Source organism: Lontra canadensis, unplaced genomic scaffold (genome assembly GCF_010015895.1).
Source record: "Lontra canadensis isolate GAN:19392208 unplaced genomic scaffold, GSC_riverotter_1.0 scaffold27, whole genome shotgun sequence".
In the NCBI taxonomy this organism is placed as follows: domain Eukaryota; kingdom Metazoa; phylum Chordata; class Mammalia; order Carnivora; family Mustelidae; genus Lontra; species Lontra canadensis.
In genome coordinates this window covers 16,867,024-16,894,081 of record NW_022631021.1, presented here as the reverse complement: position 1 = coordinate 16,894,081, position 27,058 = coordinate 16,867,024, and the positions used below count along the sequence as shown (strand labels likewise).

The 27,058-nt window shown below is 37.1% G+C and overlaps 1 protein-coding gene across 1 annotated transcript in view; it reads left to right on the top strand.

Moving 5' to 3' along the window:
* The first annotated feature begins 527 nt into the window (after nt 1-527).
* GFRAL (GDNF family receptor alpha like) overlaps nt 528-27,058 on the top strand; it is a 41,389-nt gene continuing 14,858 nt past the window's right edge. The window contains exons 1-4 of the mRNA XM_032864553.1: nt 528-934; nt 4,173-4,229; nt 5,053-5,383; nt 8,236-8,486. Of these exons, the coding sequence (XP_032720444.1) occupies nt 601-934; nt 4,173-4,229; nt 5,053-5,383; nt 8,236-8,486 (973 nt within the window). The 5' untranslated portion in view covers nt 528-600. The remainder of the gene's footprint in view (nt 935-4,172; nt 4,230-5,052; nt 5,384-8,235; nt 8,487-27,058) is intronic.

The following is a 27,058-nucleotide window of genomic DNA, read 5'->3' as shown; positions in this document are numbered from 1 at the left end:
CACACGATTTCTACCAGTCATCATCAAAATGTAATGAAACTTTGGACCAAAGTAAATGATAAGAACCAAATGTCATCCAAAGCAATTGAACATTACCATTATGTGGTTATATAAACTATCAATAATCAGTGTTTTTCTTTTAATTTTTAGAAATTCAGGATCATTTGTTGTAGCCCTCTTGAAATATTTTTAATGGTTTTTGAAAGACAAAAGATAAGCTTAGGGGCACATGGGTGGCTCAGTCAGTTGAGTGCCAGACTCTTGATTTCAGCTCAAGTCATGACCTCAGGGTCCTAGAATTGAGCCTCAGGTAGGACTCTGTGCTTAGCGGGGAGTCTGCTTGAGAATTCTCTCTCTCCCTTTCCCTCTGCCCCTCCCTTCACTCACTCTGTCTCCATCTCTGTCTCTAAAATAAATAATCTTCCTTAAAAAATAAGTTTATATACTTTATGTAAAACATTAAAATATCACAAGTAAATGAATTTATTTAATTTTTTGTCAATTTTTAAAATTTTAGTTAAAGAAGAATCAGCTCTGTCTTTACATTTGGCTGGACAGTCAAATACCACACAATGGCTGCATCAGAAAGACACATCAGTAATGGTTGGAAAAGAGAGTGACTGTGTCATAGCAGCACATATTTGCCAAGAATCAGAACATTGTACTCTGTTGTATGAAAATTTTAAGAAAACCTGTGGGAGGGAATCAGAACAATGCAAAACCCTCGATGGAGGCTACCTGTGTGCCACATTAAGAGAAAGCCTGAAAGAAACAATATTGTGGAATTGTCATTGCAACGACCCTTCAAAAGCAGAGTGCACTGAAATTTGGAAAAGTTTGTTTGAAGACATTTGTATACAGGATGCTCAGATGAATCAAGTTTCAGCTTTCAGTGACAACTATGAAGATGGATTCAAACAGGACTTTTTTTCAGGTTGGTATTCTAAAGAACTTAGGAACGTATATTAATTAAAGAATGTTTAACTTCTGATTCCTCCTTTGTCATTTCTGCCTGTTTCTCTTAGAAAATTAAAAATAAAAAATGAATGCCATGACTTTGTCCAAAATGGATTATTAAGAGGCAAGTGAGGCAAATGCTAAAAGGTTTTAGCATAATGTTAATTGTATTCATTCATTCATTCATTTGAAAAATACTTATGAGACATTTAAATGTGCTAGGTATTATACAGCACGATTAAAAAAAAAAAAACACAATAACAAAACAAACACCTGGCCTTCATTCAAGAAGCTTGCTGTTTGTTAGGAGATTTCAAAAATTAAAGAAATAGATAAAATGTGGTTACATGCTCTTATTTATTTATTTAATAGATCTTTCTTTTGAGTCCCTACCATGTCTTAGCCCATGTGCTCAGACCTGGAGGAAAAGCAAACAAAACAAACAACTTGTTGCTCTCTAGGAGTTTACACTCTACATTGAGGAGCATCTTGAATCATTTTTCCGGGCAACAGACTCTGAGACAAAGGTTTGCACACAAAAGATGTGTTTGAGCTGAGGGTTTAGGAACAGAAGCTAGAAGGAACTGAAGAAAAGAGGATTAGGTGGAGGGAGAAGCTGAAATACAGAGCAGCTGCCTCAACCAATATAGTTTATTCCACAGGAAGTCTGGGCATGGAATGACCATTAATGAAAGGGACCTGATCCTTATACCACTCCTCTGGGGTAGTCCTAATGGATGAGCTGTCCCCTGGGAAAGTCTGTCACCTTGTCTGTGGCAATTTACTTCAAATGATGGCAATGCCTAGAAAGGAACTGGTGTGTGTCATCACCCAACCAAACTTTCTGCAGTTTAGGAAATGAAAGCCTAGGGGGTGTCTTAGTACTGGGCCACAGAATCTAGTATGGGGACAAAGAGAAAATTAGAAGGGTTAATGACATAAGATGGATTTTTTTTAAAGATTTTATTTATTTATTTGAGAGAGAGAGCATGAGAAAGGGTGAGAGGAAGAAGCAGACTCCCTGCTGAGCAGAAAGCCTGATGTGAGTCTCCATCCCAGGACTCCAGGATCATGACCTGAGCTGAAGGCAATCGCTTAACCAGCTGAGCCACCCAGGCACCCATAAGATGGATATTTTAAACAACATGAATGCTAAGGAGAAAACTGAAGCAGAGGGGGAAAAAGAGGTCTGAGTGAGTGATTTGTAATTTTAAGAGGATAGCCAGGCAGTTGCACTCTTAAGTTGATGTTTGAGCAAAGACTAAAAGCGGTAAGGGAATGAACCTTGTGAATATTTGGGAAAAGAGCAGTTAAGGCAGGAGAAATGGGGAGTTAAAGGTCTTCAACTGGACATGTGTCTGGAGGTTTGAGGAAGAGCTAAGGGGAGACACATAGGTAGAAGAAAGAATATGGGAGAGGAGTGTGGGAGGTGAGATCAGAAATAAAACAAGGACAAGATCAGGTAGGACTTTCTAGGTCATTGGCTCTTTCCCTCAGGGATACAGAAAATTACTGAAGAATTTTCATTAAGAGATTGTCATGATCTGGTTCCTATTTTTAAAAGGATAATCCTGATTTTTTTTTAATTGATCATTGACTGGAAGACAACCAAAGGCTCAAGTAAGAAGACCAGTAGGAAGCATTTATAATGACAGAGAAAAATTGATAGATGATGGACCACTGTGAGAAGTTGTCAGTTCTGGATATACTTTGCTAGTATCAAACCATGTGAGGATGGAAGGAAAAAAAAAAAAAAAAAGGAAATGGAGGCTGAGTCCAAGGTTTTTGTCCTGAGTTACTAGAAGGATATGGCTGCCATTATTTTCATTAACTACTACAAGAACAACCACAGGAGGAAGAAGCTTCAGTAAGGGACAGAGAAGTCAGAGGTCAGTTTGGGACATGTTAAGTCAAAAATGATATAAAATACCCAAGTAAATATATCAAATTTAGCAGCCCCACATATGGAATTGTTGTCTAAATTCTGTGTATGACACAACAAAATGGGATCTGTAGAATAGGTGTAAGTCTAAGGGGGGTGGTCATTCACTTATAGATGATAAATAAGCCCATGGCTTAGATGAGGTCAACAGAGAAATGCATGCTATCTTGGGCCAGTGTGGTAGCAAAGTGAGAAAATAACAGATTCTGGACCCAGTTGGGGGTAAAAAAGAATTTTCTTGTGCTTGTACCTTCTTTTTATGGGCAGCGGATGGGCAGGCAGGGAGGCTGTGCAGGCAGCTCAAGGAAGGACAAATTGAATCATGAAGTCATAACAGAAGTCACTATCCTAATAGTCAATGGCAACAATTCAATTTTATTTTAAAATGCAAATCTGATCATACTATTCCCCTATCACTTTACGTACATGTCTATTCACACTCCTTATATTTTGTTTGGATTTTTTTTATTAGATCTCTATATTCTGTGCCAGGCTGTGGATGCTCCAGGACAGGGACTACATATCTGTGTCTTCAGTCTGACACCAGGTACATAGTAGGGACTCAGCCAATGCTTCTTGAATGAAAGATTTGGAAGTAGCTGACCACAGACTTCCCTTCCATCAACACAATTCTCTAGTTCTGTGATTGTAATTCCTAGAAATTCTAAGAGACTAAGATAATCAGAGGTGCAAATCATCCTTAAATTGTATTTCAACTTAATTAAGATTCTACTAGGAAGAATTTTTTTTATTCAGACAATATTGCTTCTGTAATTTCTCCCCAGATTCTTTGTTTACTTCAGTACACATGGTCTGATTGTCAGCATTTGTTTAAATCTTGAAGTAACTAAATCCTCAGAGCAGGGCTGTTTAACTCACTTGATACTTCGGGGGGGGGGGTGTTTTTCTTTAACTAATTTTGTGTATCAAGGGTTAAATAAGTGTTACATGAGCTCAAATGGATTATTTCCTGATTATTCATTTAAAAATTAACCCACAGGGGCGCCTCGGTGGCTCAGTGGGTTAAGCCTCTGCCTTCCGCTCGGGTCATGATCCCAGGGTCCTGGGATCGAGCCCCGCATTAGGCTCCCTGCTCAGCGGGGAGCCTGCTTCCCCCATCTCTCTCTGCCTGCCTCTCTGCCTACTTGTGATCTATGTCTGTCAAATAAATAAATAAAATCTTTAAAAAAATAAAATAAAAATGTAACCCACATTCTTCTATTAAATTTAAAAATTACTCACTAATGAATTAGTCTCTTTATTTTCTTTCTAGGTAACATGGAAGAGGATAATCAATCCAAGTGGAATCTAACTACTCTTCCCTATCAGGGTAATATTTATACATTGTATTTTTTATCTACATTGTAAATACTAGGCAGTATAATTTAAAACATAGTTACTAGCTTTCTTAAAGATATGTCAAAATGAAATGAATTCTGTGGTTTTTTACTAGTCTAATATTGCAACAAAATTACCGTATTTCTTCCATTCATGTATCTAAGCAACTGTTTCACCTATCCATTCTCTATTTACAATTATGCTGAGGAATACATTATAATTAAAACCAAAGACTAGATCTTGGTTAAATTTCACAGGTATTTTGATCACATAAGTTAATTGTTTGAGGCTGTTTTTGTGTATATATGTTTGGGGGGTATGTGTGGAAGCACTCACATGTAGTTGTGTTTTCCAGAATATGAACATCTTTATGTGCTAGAATAAGTACGTAACTCCGTAGAGCCTTTAGTCAAGATTTTCACCCAAAACAAAAGGTGCAACAGAACAAAAATCATTTTGATTTGAGCCCATGAACTCACCATAAGCTATAGACCTCAAATACAATTTCTGAAGATTTATTGTTTGTGTTTGAGAAACTTGGACTCAAGATTTTTTTTTCCACTCAGTTTTAGCCCTACACATTCCCCATGGTTTCTAGATCACAATATGTACCCAGTATAAATGAAAGATGATTCAAATAGCCCACTGCTAATTTGTACTAACTCTTGGGGGCGGGGGGAGAAAGTAACATTGGCCCCAAGTAGCACATTGGTATATCATTGTGTTTTGCTCATAGACTTCTCAGTGTTTTGCAGATTCTGTATGTACAGATTTGTGTTTACTTTTCCATGACCCGGACATATCCTTGCTTTCAGGAATCAAAGGAATCCAGTCCTGTTTGGAAGTGGCAGAGGCGTGTGTAGGGGATATGGTCTGTAACACACAGTTGGCCCCTTACCTTAAAGCTTGCTCAGCAAATGGAAATCTGTGTGATGTGAAACACTGCCAAGCAGCCATACGGTTCTTCTATCAGAATATGCCTTTTAACATTGCCCAGATGTTGGCTTTTTGTGACTGTGCTCAATCTGATATCCCTTGTCAGCAGTCCAAAGAAGCTCTTCACAGCAAGCCATGTGCAGTGAACATAGTTCCACCCCCTACTTGCCTCGATGTAATTCACAGCTGCCGAAATGATGAATTATGCAGGTGAGTAAAAACACGCATACCTTACTTTCTTATTTCGGCACCTTATTTGTTACAGTCCAGTCCTAACACTTGATCTCATTACATTAGCTGGAGTTCCCACCTTCATCCAACATGATGTAAACAAAGCCAGACGACTCATATTTTTCAATCTGGGGTACATGTGTAGTGTCCTTTTTGAAATTCAAATGCAGAACATGTTTTTGGAATAAGTGAATTCAGTGTGTCAGGATCTGGTAGCCATGAAATAGTATTATTAAAATTATACACCCTAGTGAGACTAATGAATTAGTAAATAGACCTGCCTGGCACGTCAGTTTAATTTGGTCTTTGGTATGATGACTCAAAGTCGTTAAATGCCATAGAGTTTTGACACGGCGCCTCTTCAAACCTCAGAATGAATCTTTCTCTCTTAGGCTGGAGATCCGGGAGGAGAAGGTAGCCTGACTTCAGCTTGGACATCCCCAGCACATATGTATGCTATGATGTCAGAAATGTACCCATTCTCCTCTTCCTAACCTCACACCCTTGATTTTCAGGGGAGTAATGTCAGTCATTTATTTGTTTATTTAAATAAATAATAATCAAGCACCTTCTACTATTCAGGCATCAGTGCACACAAGGGCAAAATGCTTGCCCTGGTAGGGGAGTACTTATATTCTAGTAGGGGGAGAAGGATAATAAGTAAGTCAAAAGGTATATTCTGAGGTAATGAGTGTTGTAGAGATTAACAGGCAAAGGGAGAGGACAGAATGAGTGCCTCTGTGAATGGGCAGAAAGAGCTCAGTGCGAACAGTGAGGTCCCAGTAGGGAGCATTTTACCAGATTTGAAGATGTTGGAAAGTGAGCCTCTCTCAGTAAGCATCTGAAAAAAGAGATACCAAACAGATCAACCAGTGTTGAGGAAAAAATACAGCATATTCAAAAAGCAATGAAGGTTGAGCCTACATGGGGGAGAGCAGTAGAAGATGCAGTTAGACGTTAAACTGGAATGGCGGGGCAGGCAGGCTTAGATCACATAAGGCTTAGGGGGACACTAAGGACTTGGTTTTTGCTCCCAGGGAAAGGGCGGGGTTCTGGAGGATGTTGAGCAGAAGTATGAATGAGCTGGCTCACTTTTTAAAACTTCCACTCTTGCTGCTAGTTGAGACTAGACGGAACCTTTGCAGGTAATTACTCTTGGGAGCCATAAATCTAATTCAACACTGGCTTTTTCTTTCCCTCACTGCAGTCTTCATTAACACATTTCCTTGTATATTCAAGATGAATTTATCTTTTGTGTGGTAAGAAATTCACAGTGAAGTGGGCCTCTTTGGACGAGTAAGAAAATGCAGCAAAGAATGAGAGTACTGAATAAATCTGATGAATCAAAATGATTAGTAACATTGATGTTACCAGGTCAAGGAGCTTTATTTAAACAACCAACATTAAATTATATAATTTAATATATGGATTCATCTTTTGCTTCTCTTCAGAAAAAAATCTTCATATCAGTTTTCCCAGTGTCTTGAATCCGGGACAATTTAATTTCATTTAAATAAATAAAACTCCATAAATAGCAAAATCACTTAAAGATCAAAATAAACATTTAATGTGGAAGAGTAGTCTAGTGTGTGATAGCTCAGAGCAAGAAGGGTCACATTTGTCACATTTGCATTTTTTTCCGAATTTCACAGCTAATTTTCTGAATGAAATAAGTTCTATGAGTAGATAAGTCACATGACTTAACTATAGCAAAACACATATTTAAAAATGAGTAAATGACTCCTAGGTACAAATCTACTCTCCATCAACTCATAAATGATAAACCATACTGTCAACACTTAGATTTACATAATATTTTCCATAAAACCTTTAACTGCATTAAATTGTTCTTCTGGCTCAAAACTTTTGTAGGAATTTCTTAAATATAAACTTTAATAGGCACTGATTATTTTTTCCCATTACATTAAAAAACTGATTTCTTTAAAGTTACTTAAAATATGAAATTATTAAAAATAATATTTCTGGATAAGCGGAGTAGCACCATGTGGACAAGTAAGCTCATGATAAATGCCTATATACTCAGAGGGTTTTCATGCTTGTTTGACAGTGATCTGTTCAAGAAAGGGTAAGAAGTAATTTTAGGTGATAAATATTAAGTAGGCAGATTAATATCCTTGGTTGCACTGAGAATATCTTCTTTCTGTGAAGGTTTTAAAAATGAAATTATTGTACATTATCTGGACTTTTCATTCAAATCTAGTATAGCACGAATCAAATACATAGTCAGAAAAGTTATGAATTGATATCATTCTAATGGATTATCTCAGTCATTGAATAAACTCCTAATTCTTGCTTTAAATTAGCCCTTGCTGCCGGAGAAGCTCAAAGTTTTTATAAATTCTCATTAGTCCGCTCAGAAATATTGAGAAAAAAGTACAGTACCTTCCATCCTGTGTGAGAACTGGCTGGAAAGGTCAAGAGACTTATATGAAATCACTTGGTGTGAGACAGTGGCCAAATGCTAGCCACAAAAGTACATTCTGCTTCAAAAATCCTGCTAATAATTCCACCAAGTAGTTTATACTGCAAAGCATCACCAATTGAATTAAAATTAGTAGTGAAGGATGATTCATCCAGGGAATCCTAAACTTAGCCTCTGTCTTTCATCACAAAAGGAAAATAATTCACAAGGTTTCTCTTCTTTGACAGTCTCTGTTAGGATGCTTGTATGTACTAACTCTGTGTTCAGCTACGTATTGGGGTTTAGAAGGTCTTTTGTTTGATGCCAGCCTTTCATTAGCTGAGGCAACACCAAGTGCTATTGCAAGATAATATTATTCAGAGGAATTGCATTTCTTGATTCTTTCTAGGAGGCGCTATAGAACATTTCAGTCAAAATGCTGGCAGCATGTGACTAGAAAGTGCCATGAAGATGAGCTCTGCATCAGTACCTTAAGCCAGCAGGACCTCATTTGCTCAGGAAGTGATGACTGCAAAGCAGCTTATATTGGTACCTTTGGGACAGTCCTTCAAGTACAGTGCACCTGTAGGACCATTACACAAAGTGAAGAATCTCTGTGTAAGATTTTCCAACACATGCTTCATAGAAGATCATGTTTCGGTAAGTTATATATATTCAGTAAATCATACTTTTTTTTTTTTTTTTGGTCTATGCAGCACAAAGTAATAATCCAGCATAGAAAAGTTAACAAAGACAACCTTATGTTTGCTGTTCCATTTTATCTTTTTAAAAAATTTTTTAGAAGATTTTATTTATTTGAGAGAGAGAGAGAGAGATCACAAGCCAGTGGTGGGGGTGGGGTGCACAGGTTGAGAAGGCAGAGGGAGAGGCAGACTCCCTGCTGAGCAGGAAGCCCGATGTGAGGGTCAAGCATAGGAACATGGGATCGTGACCTGAGCTGAAGACAGACGCCCAATCGCCGACTAAGCTGCACTGGTGCACCTGCTATTCCATTTTAAAATGTATTTTCTGATTATGTTTTGTGTATTTGTTATTTTACTCATTTATATATAAGTGGTATATGTGTTTTAATGTATATGGTTGGCCACTCCTAGGTATCATTTATTGATTTCAATATCAACAGCATGCAGGATTTATCCTATAAGATTACTGAGTATGTCAGTTATCTATCATGAATAACAACCCCAAAATGTAGTAGCTTAAAATAACCACTTATTGGCTCATAATTCTGGACAATGGGCTTAGCTTAGTTGTGTGGTTCTTCCAATGGTCTTGCTGGGGGTCACTCAAGTAGCTACTGTCATCAAGGGACTCAGCTGAGTCTGGATGGTCCAAGATGGTATCCAGCAAGCACTACTGACTGGGATGCATGATTCTTCTCATGTGTCCTCTTTAGCAGTTGACTCTGGACTCTTACACAGGTGACATCGCATTCCCAGCAGGTAAGCCCCGATCTGCATGTACTTACCAATTATCCGCATCTGTCACATTTGCTAATGTCTTATTGGACAGAGAAAGTCCCATAACCAAATCCAGAATCACTATGAGAGGAAACTATACAAGGATATATATTTTTATTATATTATTATATTATATTATATTATATTATATATTATATGTATTATAATATATTATATTATATTATAATAGATTCTTTGGGTGATCATTAATTTAATCATCTAATACAGCTGTCCCAACCTCTGTAAAACATTGACTCTTGGATTTAGTTTTTCTCCTCTTGGTCTTTAACATGTCTGCTCATCTACCTGTAATGAGAGGCTGGAAACATATTCTTTAAAGGTAATATTTACTCAATTTTACGAATTAAAAAACTGAGATTTAGGAATTTTACTAATTTGCCCAGAGCCTCAGAATAAGCAAGTGGTTGACAGGGATATGTGTAGGCATCTTATAGAAAAAAAAAAAAAAAATCTAAGGATGTGATCACATATTAATTCAAGACATCTCTATCAACCATCTTCAAGGGTTTGTCCTTACAACTATCCATGTCTTAAAATATCCCCAGGCCCACTGGCTCTTCACTGTAACCATGGAACCTGCAAATACCATTCCCAGGAGAAAATCATAGATGTTTACTGTTTTATTGCAAACCAGATCCTTATATTTACACATAAATTTGACAGATATAGTTATGAATATATCTATACCATACCCATTTAACTATATATAGATACACACATTTTAAATGTTTTCTTTTTTATTAGATACTAAAGAGATACACATTAACTAATGTGATCAAAATTGTGATTTGTTGTGTATTAGATAATAGATACACAACTCAGAGTGTATGGTTTTAATTCCAACAGAGGTCTCTGTGGAATTTTTACAATTTCTATAATTAGCACCATTTCAAATCAAATTTCATATTCAACTGAAATCATGATACAGAGTGGAAAATGTAACATTACTTGTGTTGAGCCATATTACATAAATAATGGAATATTAGGTGGATAATTCTGTTAGAACTAAAGGTACTTATAAGGAATGGTTAATAGCATTATAGAAGGAAATACCAAATAAAATAATTTAAACCAGCATAAATAAATACAGTTATATTACCATGGTAATTTATAAGTGGGTTTTTCCATATTAAATGATATCCAGGAAAAAAAAAAATAGGAAGATCCTACATGTCAGCGGTAAATCAGTTCCTAAAAATGCCAGTCCTGACAACCTAATTCCAGTTCCGAGTCTGATTTTCTCCCATGTGTTTTTAATCATTGTTATACTTTATGTGCATTGTGTTTAGCTGCTGTAACCTGTACACAGCCAAAAAATTTGTAGAAAAACAGCAGAAATGGACACTTAAAAAGCCATAAACATCGAAGTACTATGTAATGCTTTGACAAATGAAAATTCAAAACTCTTTCACTTTCTTTATTCACTTAGACTAAACTTTGTGAGATTTTCTTTTCAAACATCACTTACTAAAAGTAGGAGTTTCAAGTGACAGCTTTGAAGAATTAAAGGAACATTCAAGGCCTTCCGTCATAGTTCTTGAATTGACAGGAAACGTTTCAAAACAAAGCAAGAACTAAGTCCTTCAGCCTGGCTAGTTCTTACAAACCTTTATCCCCTGTTCCAGGTACTTGAGAAGAAGTACAACAACAGTTTTGAAGGAACCATTTCCCTAACATGTTTCCATCCTGACTATTCACATCACTGTGGCCTGCTCATGCATCATCAAAATGATTCGTCCACGTAGCTCCTTTCCAAAGCTCTTGGGCTTTGGCTCACTCTTCTTGAAAGGAGCTGAATGGAGTAGGGCTCAGAGGGTAGTTTTGGAAGATTTTCAGTTTGCCACCTTTGTTTGGCTTAGAAGCATTATTTTTCAAATTCATTTGACCCCAGACGGCAGAAGGCAAGGCATGTTACATTAGCTTTTGATGTGCAATGTCTTCTATTACATTAATTGTTCCATTAACTGTCCATTAATTACAACGCTGACTACTCCCACTAAAATGACTTCATGACTAGCTAATCTGTTGTTGCCTGAAGTTTGAAAAACACTTGCTTGGAGCATAAGTTCATCTGGAAATAATCTTCATGGATGTCTCCAAGCCAGTCTTATAATAATTACAAATAATTATAGAGTAGTTAGCATTTATTGAATGCTTATTTTTCAGTTACATTTTCTCATCTAGTCTTAACGTTTCAGTGAGTTAGATACTATTATTTTCTCCATTTCATACATGAGGAAAAGGAATCTAAGGGATAAAATGGCTTGCTCAGGGTTCTACACCCAGGAGCAGGCAGCAGCCTCAGGATCAAACCCAGGCTGGCTGACTTGGAGCCTGCTATGGAGGCTGCTATGTTCTCCTTCCTGCCTGTGAAATGGTAAAGACAAGCTCGAATCTGCACATGCTCCAAAGCCCTCTCCATGGGAACTTCTTAGTTCTGCTAGCTTTGAAAATGCCCAGAAGAACCCACCTCCATTCCTGCGTGCAGGACTGGATTTAGGCAAACTAACTTTTTCCTGAGCAAATTGTGTATTTGGCCACTAACTTCCTCTTAACACCACACTTGTGGATCCATACAGACTTCCTTTTCCCCTATATCTTGCAGCACAGAGCAAGTTTATGACAGTTAGAACTCAGAGAGAGGTGGGTAAAATGGAAGAGAGAGGAACTGGTTGAGACTGAGAGCCTTCCAGAAGTGGAAGGAACAGAAAGAGTACTGCTGTGTTTCCTTGTTCCCTTGAAAGACTCAGTCTGCAGATGTGAGGGTACCTGGCACTGACAGGAATGTTCTATTTTGCCTTGCTCAACATTGCCTTTTTTAATGTCAACTGTAGTCAAAGAGATTTGGACACATCCCTGTTCTGCCTCTAAAGACTCAGTTTTTTTTTTTTCTTTTCTTTTTGAAGAATGATTTTTAAAGAATAAAAATAAAAAGAGACTACCTTTCTCTATTAAATCCTATGGGAAATGGAAAGCATATCAATACAGATATAATAGAAGTTTAAACAAAATTTAAAGAAAACAGAAATAAAAAATTCTGCCCCTAATTCTATTCTTTAAAGAGAGCCAAGGTTAACAAAGTTGATGCACATTATTTTGAAACTTTTTTTCTTATAATACATACATAACTTGAAAACCTTGTATGCATGTAAACAGATGCCCACCTCACACTGATGCACACATATACAAATATTTTTTAATGGAATGAAACTATACATAATTCTTTACAATTTGCTTTTTATTTTTGTTTTTGTTTATTATTTTATTTTATTTTATTTTATTTTATTTATTTTCAGTGTTCCATAATTCATTGTACAATTTGCTTTTTAACTTGAAAATATATGGTGGGATATTTGTAATACATACGTATTTGATGACTTTATTTATTTTTTAAAGTTGCATGACATCCCATGGTATATGTGCACACACATGCATACACATGTGTATACCATAATTTATTTAATCTATAACTAATAATTTGGACATTTAGGTTGAAAGTGATTATTTATTATGATAGGCATTGTTAAAATTAATGTCATTGCACATTTTAGTTGGCATTTCAATAGACTATATTTCAAACAGTGAGATTAGTAGACCATTGGATTTTTATATTTTTAAATTTGGTAAAAACTAGGGGAAAAAAAGCTTGTTCCAATTACATTCTTAGAAAAATCTTAATGTTTTAGTTGACATTTTTATTATAAGTGATGCTGAACATTTGTTCAGTGGTTTGTTGGAAATGTTCTGTCTTTGACCTACTCATATTCTTTGCCTGACACATCTGCCTTTTTTAGTATCAGTAAGTGGAATTTTTGTTACCTGTATCAGAAATTTGTATTGATATGTGAGAATTCACTAATCTGCACACCTCTTAAAATAATCTTAATTTCATAATCTCTTAGGGAGAAGTGATGATCTGTTATATTTGGGCTTTTGCTCAGATCTTGACCTGCTATGTGTTATCTGGGTTACGTAAATAGGAAGCTTTAAAATCATTTCTTGAATAGTCAATCATTCTTCAACTGGGTAATCTCCACTGCCGTTAAGTTACCAAAGAAAAAGTAGAATACAAAACCAAAAACAGACTCTTAAACTATAGATGACAAACTGGTGGTTGCCAGAGAGGAAGTGGGTGGGTGAAATAGGTGAAGGGGGTTGAGAGTGCACTTATGCCGATGAGTACTGAGTAACGTATAGAATTGTGAATCGTTACACTCTATACATGAAACTAGCATAACACAATGTTACCTATACCTGAAAAAAGCATAATTTGGGAACGATTTTTTTCCCCATACATGTATGGGGACACCTGGGTGGTTCAGAGGGTTAAAGCCTCTGCCTTCAGCTCAGGTAATTATCTCAGGGTCATGGGATTGAGCCTAGCATTGGGCTCTCTGCTCAGCAGGGAGCCTGCTTCCCCCCAACCCCCCACCTACTTCTCTGCCTGCTTGTGATCTCTGTCTGTCAAATAAATAAATAAAATCTTTTAAAAAAAGACATGTATAGAAAATAATATATCTACCATTCAATTTAAGATATAGGACATTACCATTAATTTTTTTGTTTTTTAAAAAAGATTTTTATTTATTTACTTGAGAGAGAGGTATGTGAGTGAGTTCCTGGAGGAGCTGAGGGAGAGGGACAAGCAGACTCCTGCTGAGCACAGAGTCCCACTCATGGTTCGATCCCAAAAACCTGAGATCATGACCTGAGCCAAAATCAAGAGTCAGATCCACTGAACCACCCAGGTGCCCCTATTTTTTAAGTATTTTAAAAAGTTTTTCTTCAGGGGTGCCTGGGTGGCTCAGTGAGTTAAGCCCTCTGCCTTCGGCTCAGGTCATGATCTTGGGGTCCTGGGATCCAGCCCACGTCGGGCTCTCTGCTCAGCAGGGAGCCTTCTTCCCTCTCTTTCTGCCTGCCTCTCTATTTACCTGTGATCTCTGTCTGTCAAATAAATAAATAAAATCTTTAAAAAAAAAAAAAGTTTTTCTTCATATCCCATCCTTTCTCCCCAGATTCAGAGGTAAACAACTATACAGCAGTACACATATGCATGATACATAACAGAAATACGCACACATGATATTGTCTAGGACAGTAGTTCTCAATCTTTACTGCATATGAGAATCACCAAGAGATTAAAAATTCTGAGGCCCCGTAAACCAACAAAATTCCGTTATGTGAAAGCAAGACTGGGTATCAGGAGGGCTAGTCTCATGGGCATATGATCAGCATAGTCACACAGGCTGTGTGCTCAGAAGGGCCCTGAACTTGGGGCTTCATGTTCTTAAAGTTTTTAATAATTGCATCACTGAATTTGTGTTTTGTAAACAGATTTCAATGGAGCATAAGTGCATTGCTTGGAGCTTTAGCTCATATATGCTCCTGCCTCCTGCCACTTCCTAGGGACCTACATGTTCTCAACTGCCTGCCCACCCTTTGGCGTCCTGGGTGCCGCTCAACGCTCCTTCTCTTCCCACTCTTTACTTGCCACCAGACATTTGTTTTTGTATATTTTTAACGATATTGAGCCTTCCAGTACATGTATGTAGATTTTCCTTGATGACTTTCAATAAGTTTTTATTTTGTCAATAAAAATAACTTCTCAATAATAATTTTCTTATATAACTTTGGCTATAATTATTTCTAGATATTACTAAATATTACAATTGCTGCTGTAAATCAAATCTTCCAAATCAAATCTATGCTATTTTCAAACTACAGTTGAATAATAGAAATTGATTGATTTTCATACATACATTTGTATGCAGCAACTTTTTTTAAATTCAGTTTTTCCAGTGTTCCAAAATTCATTGTTTATGCACCACATCCAGTGCTCCATGCAATACATGCCCTCCTTAATACCCACCACCAGGGTCACCCAACCCCCCACACCCCTCCCCTCCAAAACCCTCAGTTTGTTTCTCAGACTCCACAGTCTCTCATGGTCTGTCTCCCCCTCCGATTTCCCCCAACTCACTTCTCCACTCCATCTCTCAATGTCCTCCATGTTATTCCTTATGCTCCACAAGTAAGCGAAACCATATGATGATTGACTCTCTCTGCTTGACTTATTTCACTCAGCATAATCTCTTCCATTCCCATCCGTGTTGATATAAAAGTTCAGTATTCATTCTTTCTGATGGAGGCATAATACTCCATTGTATATATGGACCATATCTTCTTTATCCATTAGTTTGTTGAAGGGCATCTTGGTTCTTTCCATAGTTTGGTGACTGTGGCCATTGCTGCTATGAACATTGGGGTACAGATGGTCCTTCTTTTCACTACATCTGTATCTTTGGGGTAAATACCCAGTAGTGCAATTGCAATAGGGTAGCTCTATTTTTAATTTCTTAAGGAATCTCCACACTGTTTTCCAAAGTGGCTGCATCAACTTGTATTCCCACCCACAGTGTAAGAGGTCTCCCCTTTCTCCACATCCTTATCAATACTTATTGTTTACTGTCTTGTTGATTTTGGCCATTCTAACTGATATAAGGTGGTATCTCAATGTGGTTTTGATTTGAATCTCCCTGATGGCTAGTGATGATGAATATTTTTTCATGTGTCTGTTAGCCATTTGTATGTCTTCTTTGGAGAAGTGTCTGTTCATGTCTTCTGCCCATTTTTTGACAGGATTATCTGTTTTGTGTGTGTTGAGTTTGAGGAGTTCTTTATAGATCTTGGGTATCAGCCCTCTGTCTGTAGTGTCATTTGTGAATATCTTCTAAGAGTCTGTGGGTTGCCTCTTTGTTTTGTTAACTGCTCCAACACAAACACCAAACACACACACATACCCTATATGTATGTGTGTGTGTGTGTGTACTACATATATACAGTAACAGGCATAGCATATAACGGGGATAACATAACCTCAATAAAATTTCCATTCCAAGTAAGGGAAAATGAGAGAGTAGTAGCACACAGTAATGAAATCCTGCTTAATAGGCATTGTGAAGCTTCTCTTGCAGTGTGGATTTCCTTTGTTAACTGGGAAGGACTACCTTCTCTGGTTCCCATTTTGCCCTCTGGAAGGTTCTTTCTTATCCATCTTCCTCCATAGCCATATCTGAAGGAGGTTTGAGGGAAAATACCCTCCTTGGGGAATATGGAGGTTTCAGAGACTGTATCCAGTTCATAGTTTAAGGCATTAAAAGTTTAGTGGTCACAGACTTTTTGCAAATGGACTGGTGGCTCCTTTGGCAATATAATCTCTTAAAAAATGTGTTATGTTTCTAATTTTTTTTTTACTTTTATTTAGCTATATGTGCCAGTATCCACAATTAAAAAAAAAAAAAGTGTTTTCTTGACTTGGGTACTCGGGTTCCAAGTCTGCCTTATTTCCTTGATTCCTCACCCTATGCCCCTCTCTCTCATGTAATGATTAATCTAAACAATAGACTAAAGTGAAAGAGTAAGTGAAAATGTAATACCTTTAATTTGATTTTCACTGCATAGTTGAGTCAATTTGTTTAACTCAGAAATGCTGAGTCTTTTATGATTGGAGATGTTTTTTTCAATCTTACCTCTTACTATTTGGAATCCAGAGGCAGTCAGCTTTCAGTGTTGGGTAGTCCTCATTTTTAGCTGATCTCTGCTTGAAAAACCAACCATTTTTCTACCTAGTCATATCTTTATTATAAAACTCTGCACAGTGCCATCAAGAGTAATCAATTCACACTAACACTCTAGCTCTTTCAAGTTGTCTTGTTCCTTTTGGGACCTTTCAAGGTGCTTGGAGAGATGTATCGTAGAACTGTCTTCATGGTAGAAGAAAGGGGAAAACCTTGATCCTTTGGATCCTGTCTTACATTTCTGAGGAGTGGTCCCATGAGCCTTGACTCTGGAAATTGTGGATAGTATATCAGTGAATGCAGAGTGGAGCCCAAAGTACATTTCATGCTGCAGTGACAGAAAATCACTGAGGAGTAAAGAAGAACGTGTATGGTGCAAAGGCCAGGGTAAACACTGTCATGTTGCATCTGCACAAAGACAGATTAGTCATTTGGGGAAGCATTTTGATGGTAAGAAACAAAGACAAATCCATACGCATCCATATGCATTGTTGCCTCCTTTAGAGTGAAAGGATAATGGTACCATCAATCTGCCATCCACCTGCCAGACTGTAGGCACAATGTAGGTCTCTGTGTTGCTAGGAGGTTTGGTATTCATTACTAACAGAACTCTGATGGATTTGCCTTAAAGAGAGACAATCTATTCTGTGCGGCCCATGCATAACCACTGTCTTTGTCACCACAGCTGCTCTCTCTTCACACTCATTGCACAGGTCTTGGGTGGCTGAATAGGAGGTATGATTTGCTTCCACAGGTTAGATCATCAGTTTACCTGGTTGTTGAGGGCCTACTCTGTAGTAGATACTGTGCAAGGCATTAACCCAAGATAAAAAGATCTGCCTTCTTAGTACCACTATCATGGGTGTTTCCATATGTCTCTTTCCCTCATTTGCCTCACCATGTCCACAATCATCCAGGTTTGCTCTTTTCATCTCTCTAATGAAGAAATTTATTACTTCAGTCTTAACTTCTATCCACCTCCTTCTCTACAAAGTGGACAATCAGATGTACTGCTCACGTTTGGCAGGTGGGGAAGAGTTCCCTTCACCACTACCCTCTAAGGCCACTTCTAAGTGGATCTGTGGTGTGGCAGGTGTCCATTTACAGTTAGCACTGATATACAATGTTCTTCTTTCTGGGAACCAATGATTTAATGGATCTTATAATACTCAGAGCTATATTTCAAATAGCAAATGATCATCCACTGCAGGTGGCATAACCTTGTTCCAGAGCATGAGGGATCTGAGCTGGAACCCTCTTATTAGGGATTGCCAGAAATTCTGTATTTATCTAGAGAGTAAATGAGATTAAGTGGAAAAAGTGCCCTTTACACAGCAAATATTCTGTACATTTTAACTGTCCAGCCCATAAAAAACATTGTTTTTGGTCCCAGATCCAGGACTGAAGCATTGAGTGTCTTTCCCTAATGTTTTACAGAGACTACGCATGTTGTTAGGAATTTCTATATTAATGTTTCACTAAAGCCAGCTGGTTCCCCAATTCTGTTAGGAACAATCTTTCCAATGTTAATGAAGAGACTGATGATCACAAAGGCAACCCCAAAGTATTGAGAAGATGGACATTAAATTGTTAGTTCTCAAACCTGTTAATTATCAGAAATATAGAGAGAATGTGTTTAAAATACATTTTATCTAACCCAGTTATTCTAATTCAGTGGGCCTGGAGTGGAGCTCAAAACTCTATATTAAAAAAAAAAAAAAATGACCCAGGTGGTTGTGATTTTCAACCAAGTTTGGGAACCACTGCTCTAATCCACATGTGGGAAAAACCTGGTCACCGGCCATAGGTCCCAAAGCCTCTTTTTGCTCACACCTCTCAGAGAATGAGAAATGTCTGTGTTCAGAAAGGCAAGACTAGTATCACGCAGCTTTCAAGGTGGTCTGCTTTACCCCAAGCGCCTAAAAACACAGTTGGCATACATTAGCCACTCAATAAATAGTTAATGAATGAATGAACACATGAATGAATGAATGAATGAACCAATGTATACTGTCAGCACTGTTGTTTTTCTTTCCCTGATTAGAACACTTCTAATAATACAGCTTCCGTATTAACAGCCATACTCATTTGTGTTTCTACTTAAGCTGGAATTTTCAATTCAAATATTTGACCAAAAGAATCAGGAATTAACAAGATTGGGCTACTACTGTTCACTTGAATAAAAGCGTTTCAAACCCCTTCTGTTTCCCAACACTTTTCTTCTTTATAAACCTATTTTCAAAAAGTCTGAGTAGTAGGAAACTATTTTACAGTTGATCCTGAGATGGTGTCTACACTGTAAATAAGCAATTGATCCTGACACAGTTTTCCTCTTAAATATGTGTATTTTTTTTAACGAACTCTATGATGTGTTTAGCTCTAGTAACAAAAAGATGGAAAAAAGTTTATCTCCCAACAATTTACAAAAGTAGCTTGCTTTTTTGAAGTATTAATAAACTCCTAAAAATGTGTATAGCTTTTTGAGACAATAAAGAAAAGAGCCCTTCTAATTTGTACCTTTTTCTACCACTTAATTTCCTTTGTGTAGCACTTCTTTCCACCCATCTCTCTATTGACACCTCATCGTAGATATCAAGATTGCTAGTAAGACCCTTTTATTCATTTTTTTCTACATTCAATGTATAGATTATTTAACTGCATTTCTTCTTGCCTTACAACGTTTCGTGTCTGTTCCCAGTGAAGGTCTCTATCTAAAAATAACATTCCATTAGTGAGCATTTTACTAGAAAGTCCATTAAACACACCCATATATGTGTAAAGGTGCATAATACATAGTTATCTTACATAAAATTTTACATTTATTTTTAGCGAAGTCATTTAAAGATTGTGCAATGTGGATTCATGAAGGCTCAAACTCATTTTTACATATTCTTAATTTTATTATCATCTGATCACTGTCTATCTGAGGAAGGAAGAATAGAGACTATAAATAAAACAGTGAGCTAAGTGAATTTTGGGAGACATTTCCATTGCAAAAATATCCCCAGCCCTCTCCCACTGTGTCTCTCACATGTAGAGACACACACACACACACACACACACACACACACACCATCTTCTCTTATGGCCAATTCACATAGGTTAGTATTCCAGGAGATTTATGTTAAGTTTTGGCTTTAAATAAATCACTTCACCTAGCCAAAACCACTGACTATTTTTTGGTTTCTACACAAAACTCTAATTTAGGTCCAGTTTCCTTCAAATTCAGTCCAGGTGCTAAAAAAAGTCTCTTGGTTTTCCAAGGAACACTCAACAGAATTTCTCTCCTCTGTATTCATATTTATAACATAGTCTCTAAATAGTCTAGTATTTTGTATTTTCTGGATTAAAGTGGCTCCATAGTGAATTTGTAGTCCATCAAATTCATAGAGACTCACTTGTAAGTGTATATTTTTCCTCTTGGAAATTACTGATTATTCCTTTAGGATCTTGTTTTCCATTAGTAGCAAACTCTTAAATTCTTTAGAGAACAGGCATGTATGTAACAAGTTAGCAATGAAAAGAATAAAAAATAAATAAACCAGTTCTTTAGAATGACTTACTTACCATCCAGTGTAAAAATTTAGAGTCATGGTAAATTCTGTAACTTTTGGCTTTTATGCTATTTAATTTGTAGTCCTAGAATTCTGGATACTTCTTTGGGGTTGGGGACCTCAACCCAACCTCAAAAATCAAGATATTTAACCTTTATTAAATTTCAAACCTAAAGTATAAAGGGACTCTTCTAACTTGTTCTTCCTCGGCCCTACCGTTGAATTTTGGTTAAAAATCATGATCAGCAGCAATACCTCTAATAATCAGGTGATATGTTTGGAAATGCTAATATACCTTATTAGAGAGCACAGCCATATGGAGACAATATGGCACCAGCATGTGAGGGTTCAAATAATTTCTCTATCATTTGTAAGATAGATAACTGAAAAAACTACTCTCTTTTTGCCACAATTTATTTTCTGTGAATTAGAAAATATAATCAATTCTAACCCAAAAATGTTGGTGCAAAGGTTATATCAGTTAATTCGTGTAATGAAATATCCAGAACATAGTGAAATTCAATAAAATTAACCTTACAGTGGATTTTGATGGATTTAGAAAATGATATGATGTCACATAGGTGGTATGGGAGACAATGATTTCTAGATGATTTAAAGTATCATGTTTTCTCAAGATAAGTGTCATCCTATCTTTGGATAATTTTAGGGCAGATAATGAATTCAGACAATTGGTCTCAAACTTTACATTAGAACCACATGTTTTCCAGTTATAATGCAGATTCTGACTCAGTAGGTGAGGGCGGGGTCTGAGATCTGCATTTCTTTTTTTTTCTTTTTTTTTAGATTTTGTTTATTTATTTGACAGACAGAGATCACAAGTAGGCAGAGAGGCAGGCAGAAAGAGAAGAGGAAGCAGGTTCCCTGCTGAGCAGAGAGCCTGATGTGGGGTTCGATTCCATGACCCTGAGATCATGACCTGAGCTGAAGGCAGAGGCTTTAACCCACTGAGCCACCCAGGTGCCCCTGAGATCTGCATTTCTAACAAGCTCCCAGGTGATCCTAATGTTTGGTCTAGGGATTACACTTTGAATACATGACTTAAATGTACTTTGAGTACATGACTTAAACGTCTTAAGAATCTTTTAAGAAAAAAAAAAAACCCTAATTTTATGTGTGTTTGTGTGTGTGTGTGCACGTGCCATGCTCACCTGTATGTGTGTAAAATACTTTATGTGTCTCATATATAACAACCTGTCTACTACTGAGAAATAGACTAACTTAATCGACCTGATGCATTTTGTTAATGTAGTAATCTCTTTTTCATGGACACTATGAATCTTAGTGTCATGAAAGAATTTAAGTAGATGTTCTTATAATTTCTAAAACTCTTCTTGTATAGTAGCTTAGAACAGTGGTTTTCAAACTTCAGCTTCATGTAAATTACCTGAAGTCTTGTTATTATTGGGTCTTCACCACAGAGTTTCTGATTCAATAGGTCTGGGATGGAACTTGGGCATCCGCATTTCCAACAAGTTTTCAGGTGTTGCACAGACTGCTTGTCCAGGTACCACACTTTAAGAACCACTGGCTTAGAATACTCATTGGTTCCTAAAACACTTGGAATTTCCTGTGACAATAATGATAAAGGTGTCCTTTGTTAATTAGGTGACTCTTGGAAAGCCTAAGGATGGAGTGCTGGTTGCCAGGGGAATCAAACAAGTAAGTGGTTAGAGGGTTGGAACTTTCAATATCCACTCCCAGCTTCAACTTCTGGAGAGGGGAGAGGGGCTGGAGTTTGGATCAATAGGCAATGACTAGTGAATTCATCAGTCATATCTGTGTAATGAAGCCTCCATAAAAACCCAAAAGGACAGAGTTTGGAAAGCTTCCAAGTTGGAGAACACATGGAAATTCTGGGAGAGTAGTGCACCTGGAGAGAACATGGAAGCTCTGGATTCATTCCCCATGCCTTTCCATATGCACTTCTTCCATCTGCCTGTTCCTAAATTATATATCCTTTTATAATAAACCAGAGATCCAGGAAGCAAAACATTTCTCTGAGTTCTGTTGGACACTCTAGCAAATTAATTGAACCCAAAGAGGAGGTCATGGGAACCTGTAATTTATAACCAGTTATTCCGAAGTACATCTAAGAACGTGGACTTGGAGCTAGCATCTTAAGTGGGGATAGGAGGAAGGTACATTATAGGGCTGAGACCTTGACCTGTGGAATCTGACACTCAGAGTAGTGGTATCAGAATTGAGTTGAATTAAAGGACACCTAGCTGATGCCTTGGGAATTGCTTGTTGATGTGGGGAAACTCTCCCCTGCCACATTGGATTTGGTCTCAGAACAGCAAAAAAAGATACCATCTTAAAAATCATGATTCTTAAATGTTTCAATTTCCTTACCAAGTTAGTGAAGCAGAAGATCTCATCACCTCCCATTTATCCCCACACAATAAAACATCCCCAGAGTCAACAGCAAAAGAGGCACTGGTTTTGATTAAAGAATAGTGAAATGATGTCTGTTTTTTATTAAGTATGAATAAATTATTAATATATCCCAGATGTATTTAGTGCCAAGACTGTCATGTTATAAATATGAAAAAGTAAACATGGATCACTGGAAGAATGCTCATTGGCCCCCAAATTCCATTGTCCACGTGAAAACCATTGATCTGATGGGTAAAAGTCATGAGTCAAAAATAAATAAATAAATAAGAATAGTGTCATCAGTTGAGTTTTAGCATAAAATATATGGTTTTGAGAAAAAACATGGTATAGAATGGGTGCTCCACACTGAGTGAAATTAGGTTTGGAGATAAAGAGAAAAGTCGAAGGGTTGGGGTGGCAGGGGAGAGGGGTGGAGTAGAACCCACTAGATAAAGTTACTTGTTTGAACCCTGAATATGAAACCTTAATGTATTTGAGTAAGGCATACTTCCCATATTAATTCTTGTAATTCTAAAGAACACTTTGAATAAAAACAAACAAACAAACACTTTTGGTAGTTAGAATCTGCATCTGAACTCCTCCACACATAGAATAACCTCAGGACCTATCAGTTCAACCTAGATTTACCTAACCTCTCAAGGATAGCTTTGAGAAAGTTAGACTCTGTTATCAGATTAGACTAGTGAAATGCTCTAACCTCTTTGATGGTGTACCGGGGGCTATTCTGGAAGGCACCAATCTTTGGTATAGAAAGGAAGAGTCTATAGATTAGTTTCTCCCATGCCCTTAGCTTCACAGCTGACTTCACTTATAATGGAAAGCAGTGACTATTAGCTGTTGGTGCTCTTCTAGAAAATTGTCACCTGCCTCAAAGAGACTGCAAAAAGAGTGAAGGTCTAATTGCCAGGAGAAGATCTTTAAAATGCTGTATTAATATTAATAATATTAGGATCTGGACAAACTCATGAAATTAATCCTACTTTTTGACAAACTGCAATGAACATTTTTAATAGATCTGTTTGCACACTCATCTCAACATTGTAAAATGGTAACACGGCAGAAACTGAAGCTATAATAAATATAATATCCTTAAAATGAAGGTTTAATAAACATCTAAAGATATTGCTTCCCAGTTTAAAGCTGTACCATGGCTATGAACACTAGCTTACTTGTTTTTTGCTTACTCAGGGTCCTACAACCTGAGTATTTACTAAGTGAGAGACATTATTCTACCTATTTTATATGTCCTGGTTAATTTCCACAAGGAATACATGAAGTAGAGGCTTCTCCTTTTACCCTAGAGGAAACTGGGACACCTAGATGTTAGTAACTTGTCCAAGGTCACACAGAAGACAATAAATGCAGAATTTAAATGAGGAAATTTTGGACACCAGAAACTTTGATGTTAAAAACTGTAATACATTCTTTATATCTAATGATGGGAAATTTAGAATTGTCAACTGATGCCTATATAATGAAGTGATTTTCAGAAAAAAAAAAAAATGTATTTGATGGGAGGCAGTATGTTGTAATGTAAAGAACAAGAACTAGGAAACAAGTTCGAGCCCTAACTACACATGGTGGTATTGAGGAAGTCAGTTATCCTCTCCCCAGACCTCTCAGATTTGTTGCATATTAAATTTTGGTAATGTTTAACAGAAACAGATGACCTCTGATATTAGATGTAGTATTATTCTTGCGTTAGATGACTGGAGATAGTTTTGAGGCCAGTGCATTTTCAGCAGACTTCTATGCTGTCTATAAAAGAACAGATCTGAAGTGATTTATATTTCCTATGCCCAAGACTGCCAAGAACTTTTTCTTCCTATGATTACACTAAAATTTTAAGAAAGGGTGTATCATTTATTTCTTTTTGCCCTTGAAAAATACTAATTCTCCTCAAGATCTAAATTGAGATTTGTAATAAAAATGGCTTTGTCTAGTGTTGGATTATTTTCTATGGTTTCATTGCCCAAATTCTAATTAACTTCATAAGTAACATATTCCAATTTCACTATCCAGTCTTAATAGGGCATGTATCTTTGCTTCTATTTATATATTTAAATCCATATAATTGCATTATTTTAGCAAGGAACATGGTAATTTTCACTTAGGGAACATTCAGAATATGGTTTGGGATTTTGCTGTGTACAAATCCAGTAAGTTTGTCGTTATTTGCTACTTTGACTAGGCACATGTGTGTGTGTTGCAGGGTTGGTGGGGGAGAGGATTTTCGTCTTGGTGAATATATGTGTGTAGAGAATCATTAACTATTTTAATTGAGGTAATTTAAAATCAGATCACAGAAAGAGACCAAGCTTCCTCTCATCTCTCTGAAGATTTGACTATGAAGGCATCAAATCTGGTTGTGCCTTCTGCTTTTCATTGGCTAAGATTTCATTCAGGTACTCTGAGGAATAATCTGGAAAGTTTCTCTTAGGACCTTTCAAAATTCAAAACTCTCTCAAGGGAAGAGACATGGAGAGGATAGCCCCTAAAGATGTAGCCCACTCCAGTGGAGACAAACACTGGCTCTAATTTCACCACTACGTTTACGTGCATGCAAAAGTTCCCAATAAAATCCAGCTGGTTTAAATTTTGTCTGCAGACCTGAAACCCAGCAAATTTGGCTTGGCTTCCTATTTTGCAGAAAATGCTTCACAAGGCTTTAATCTGGAAACACTGAAGTGTACGAACCCTCCACAGAAACAACAGAACAGCTGTCTCCTACCTTCACTTTCTCCCACCTTTATCCTTAAAGCCTTGGGTGCTTTTAAAGGAGGGGGAAAAGTCTGCCTCTGAGCATGAACGATGGTATGAATCACCCATGACTACCTTTGTTGTTTGCTCTAAGCCAGAAAAGAAAGATTAAAGAGTTGCCATTGATGAGTGAGACAACTCAACTTTTGGCATCACTAGAGAAGGAAGGAGCATTTAAGATCATGGAGGGAAATAAAACAACAATACTGTTACAATTTGAACAATAACAGGTTTCAGTATGTGAAAGCATAGTGTTATCTTTTCCATTTTCCACTCTTGTGCTTTCATTGGCTTCATACAATCCCCTTGTTGCCTATAATTGGGGATGGAGTTAGTGCCAAAGCTGCGTAAAATAAGCAATCTTTCCTTTATACTTTCTGTGCATCATGATTGTGTATGTGAAGTCATAAAAATAATTTATTATGAGCATGTGTATTCCTGGCTTAAAGAGCCAACTATTCTTGTGACAACAGTATAATAGCATCATATGTATTCCCATAAAACACCATATGTGGGCACTTAATAGTTATTGCCCTGGCACCTCTATACTGGGATATCATCTTAAAGGGAGACCCCTTATATTAAAGAATGCTTGGTACTTAGACAAATAAAATCCTATAGATAAGATAGGTGAGCAAGGAGTAGAGAGTTATTAAGAATTCATTGATAATGACAATCATTCATCTTCCAATAGTATATCAGATTGTCTCAAACCACTTTCTAGAGTTTTTTCGTGGCTTCAGGAAAACCTTTTGCAGATTGCAAACATCAGCAAATATTTTCAGTCTCAAATTTTCAAGAATGCTCTAACATCACATAGATATCTAGTAAACTGAAGAATGGACACAATATAATTTTTCTTCTTCTCACTCATTACTCTTTGGAAAGCATTTATTTGCAGCTTGTGGAACAAGTCACAGTAAATAAATTGGTTTTCAAACTAGATAAAAGAGTGCAAAGAATGCCGGAAACCTTCTTTGTGGCCCAGTGTGAGTGCTTGGTGATGTTAACGAAAATGTGCCTCTGTAACAGAGACCGTTGCCCATTGTCCCTTTCTTTCCTGCTGGCTTCCAGCTTAGGGCGAAATGGCTTCCTTTGATTACCACTGAGGATGGAGAGTGGCTTTCCCAGTTCTGATATGCTTTGAGTGTGTCAGAACTCTGGGACTGGTTCACAACTATTACATTAGCACCTGAATCAGGTGGCCAGACTCTCACTGTAGGCATGTGATAGGGACTTTCAGAATAACTCAACTGAAGAAAAAGGCTAGAGCCCACTAGTTCCAGATTATATGTCTACTTTAGTTGGGAGTCAAGGTAATCTGCAAGGAGGGAAGCTGTATAAATCAGATTGTGGGGTTTTCTTCAAAAGGCAGCTTATCTTAGTGATAGACTGCTATGTGTCATTGGGGTCTGTGTAGG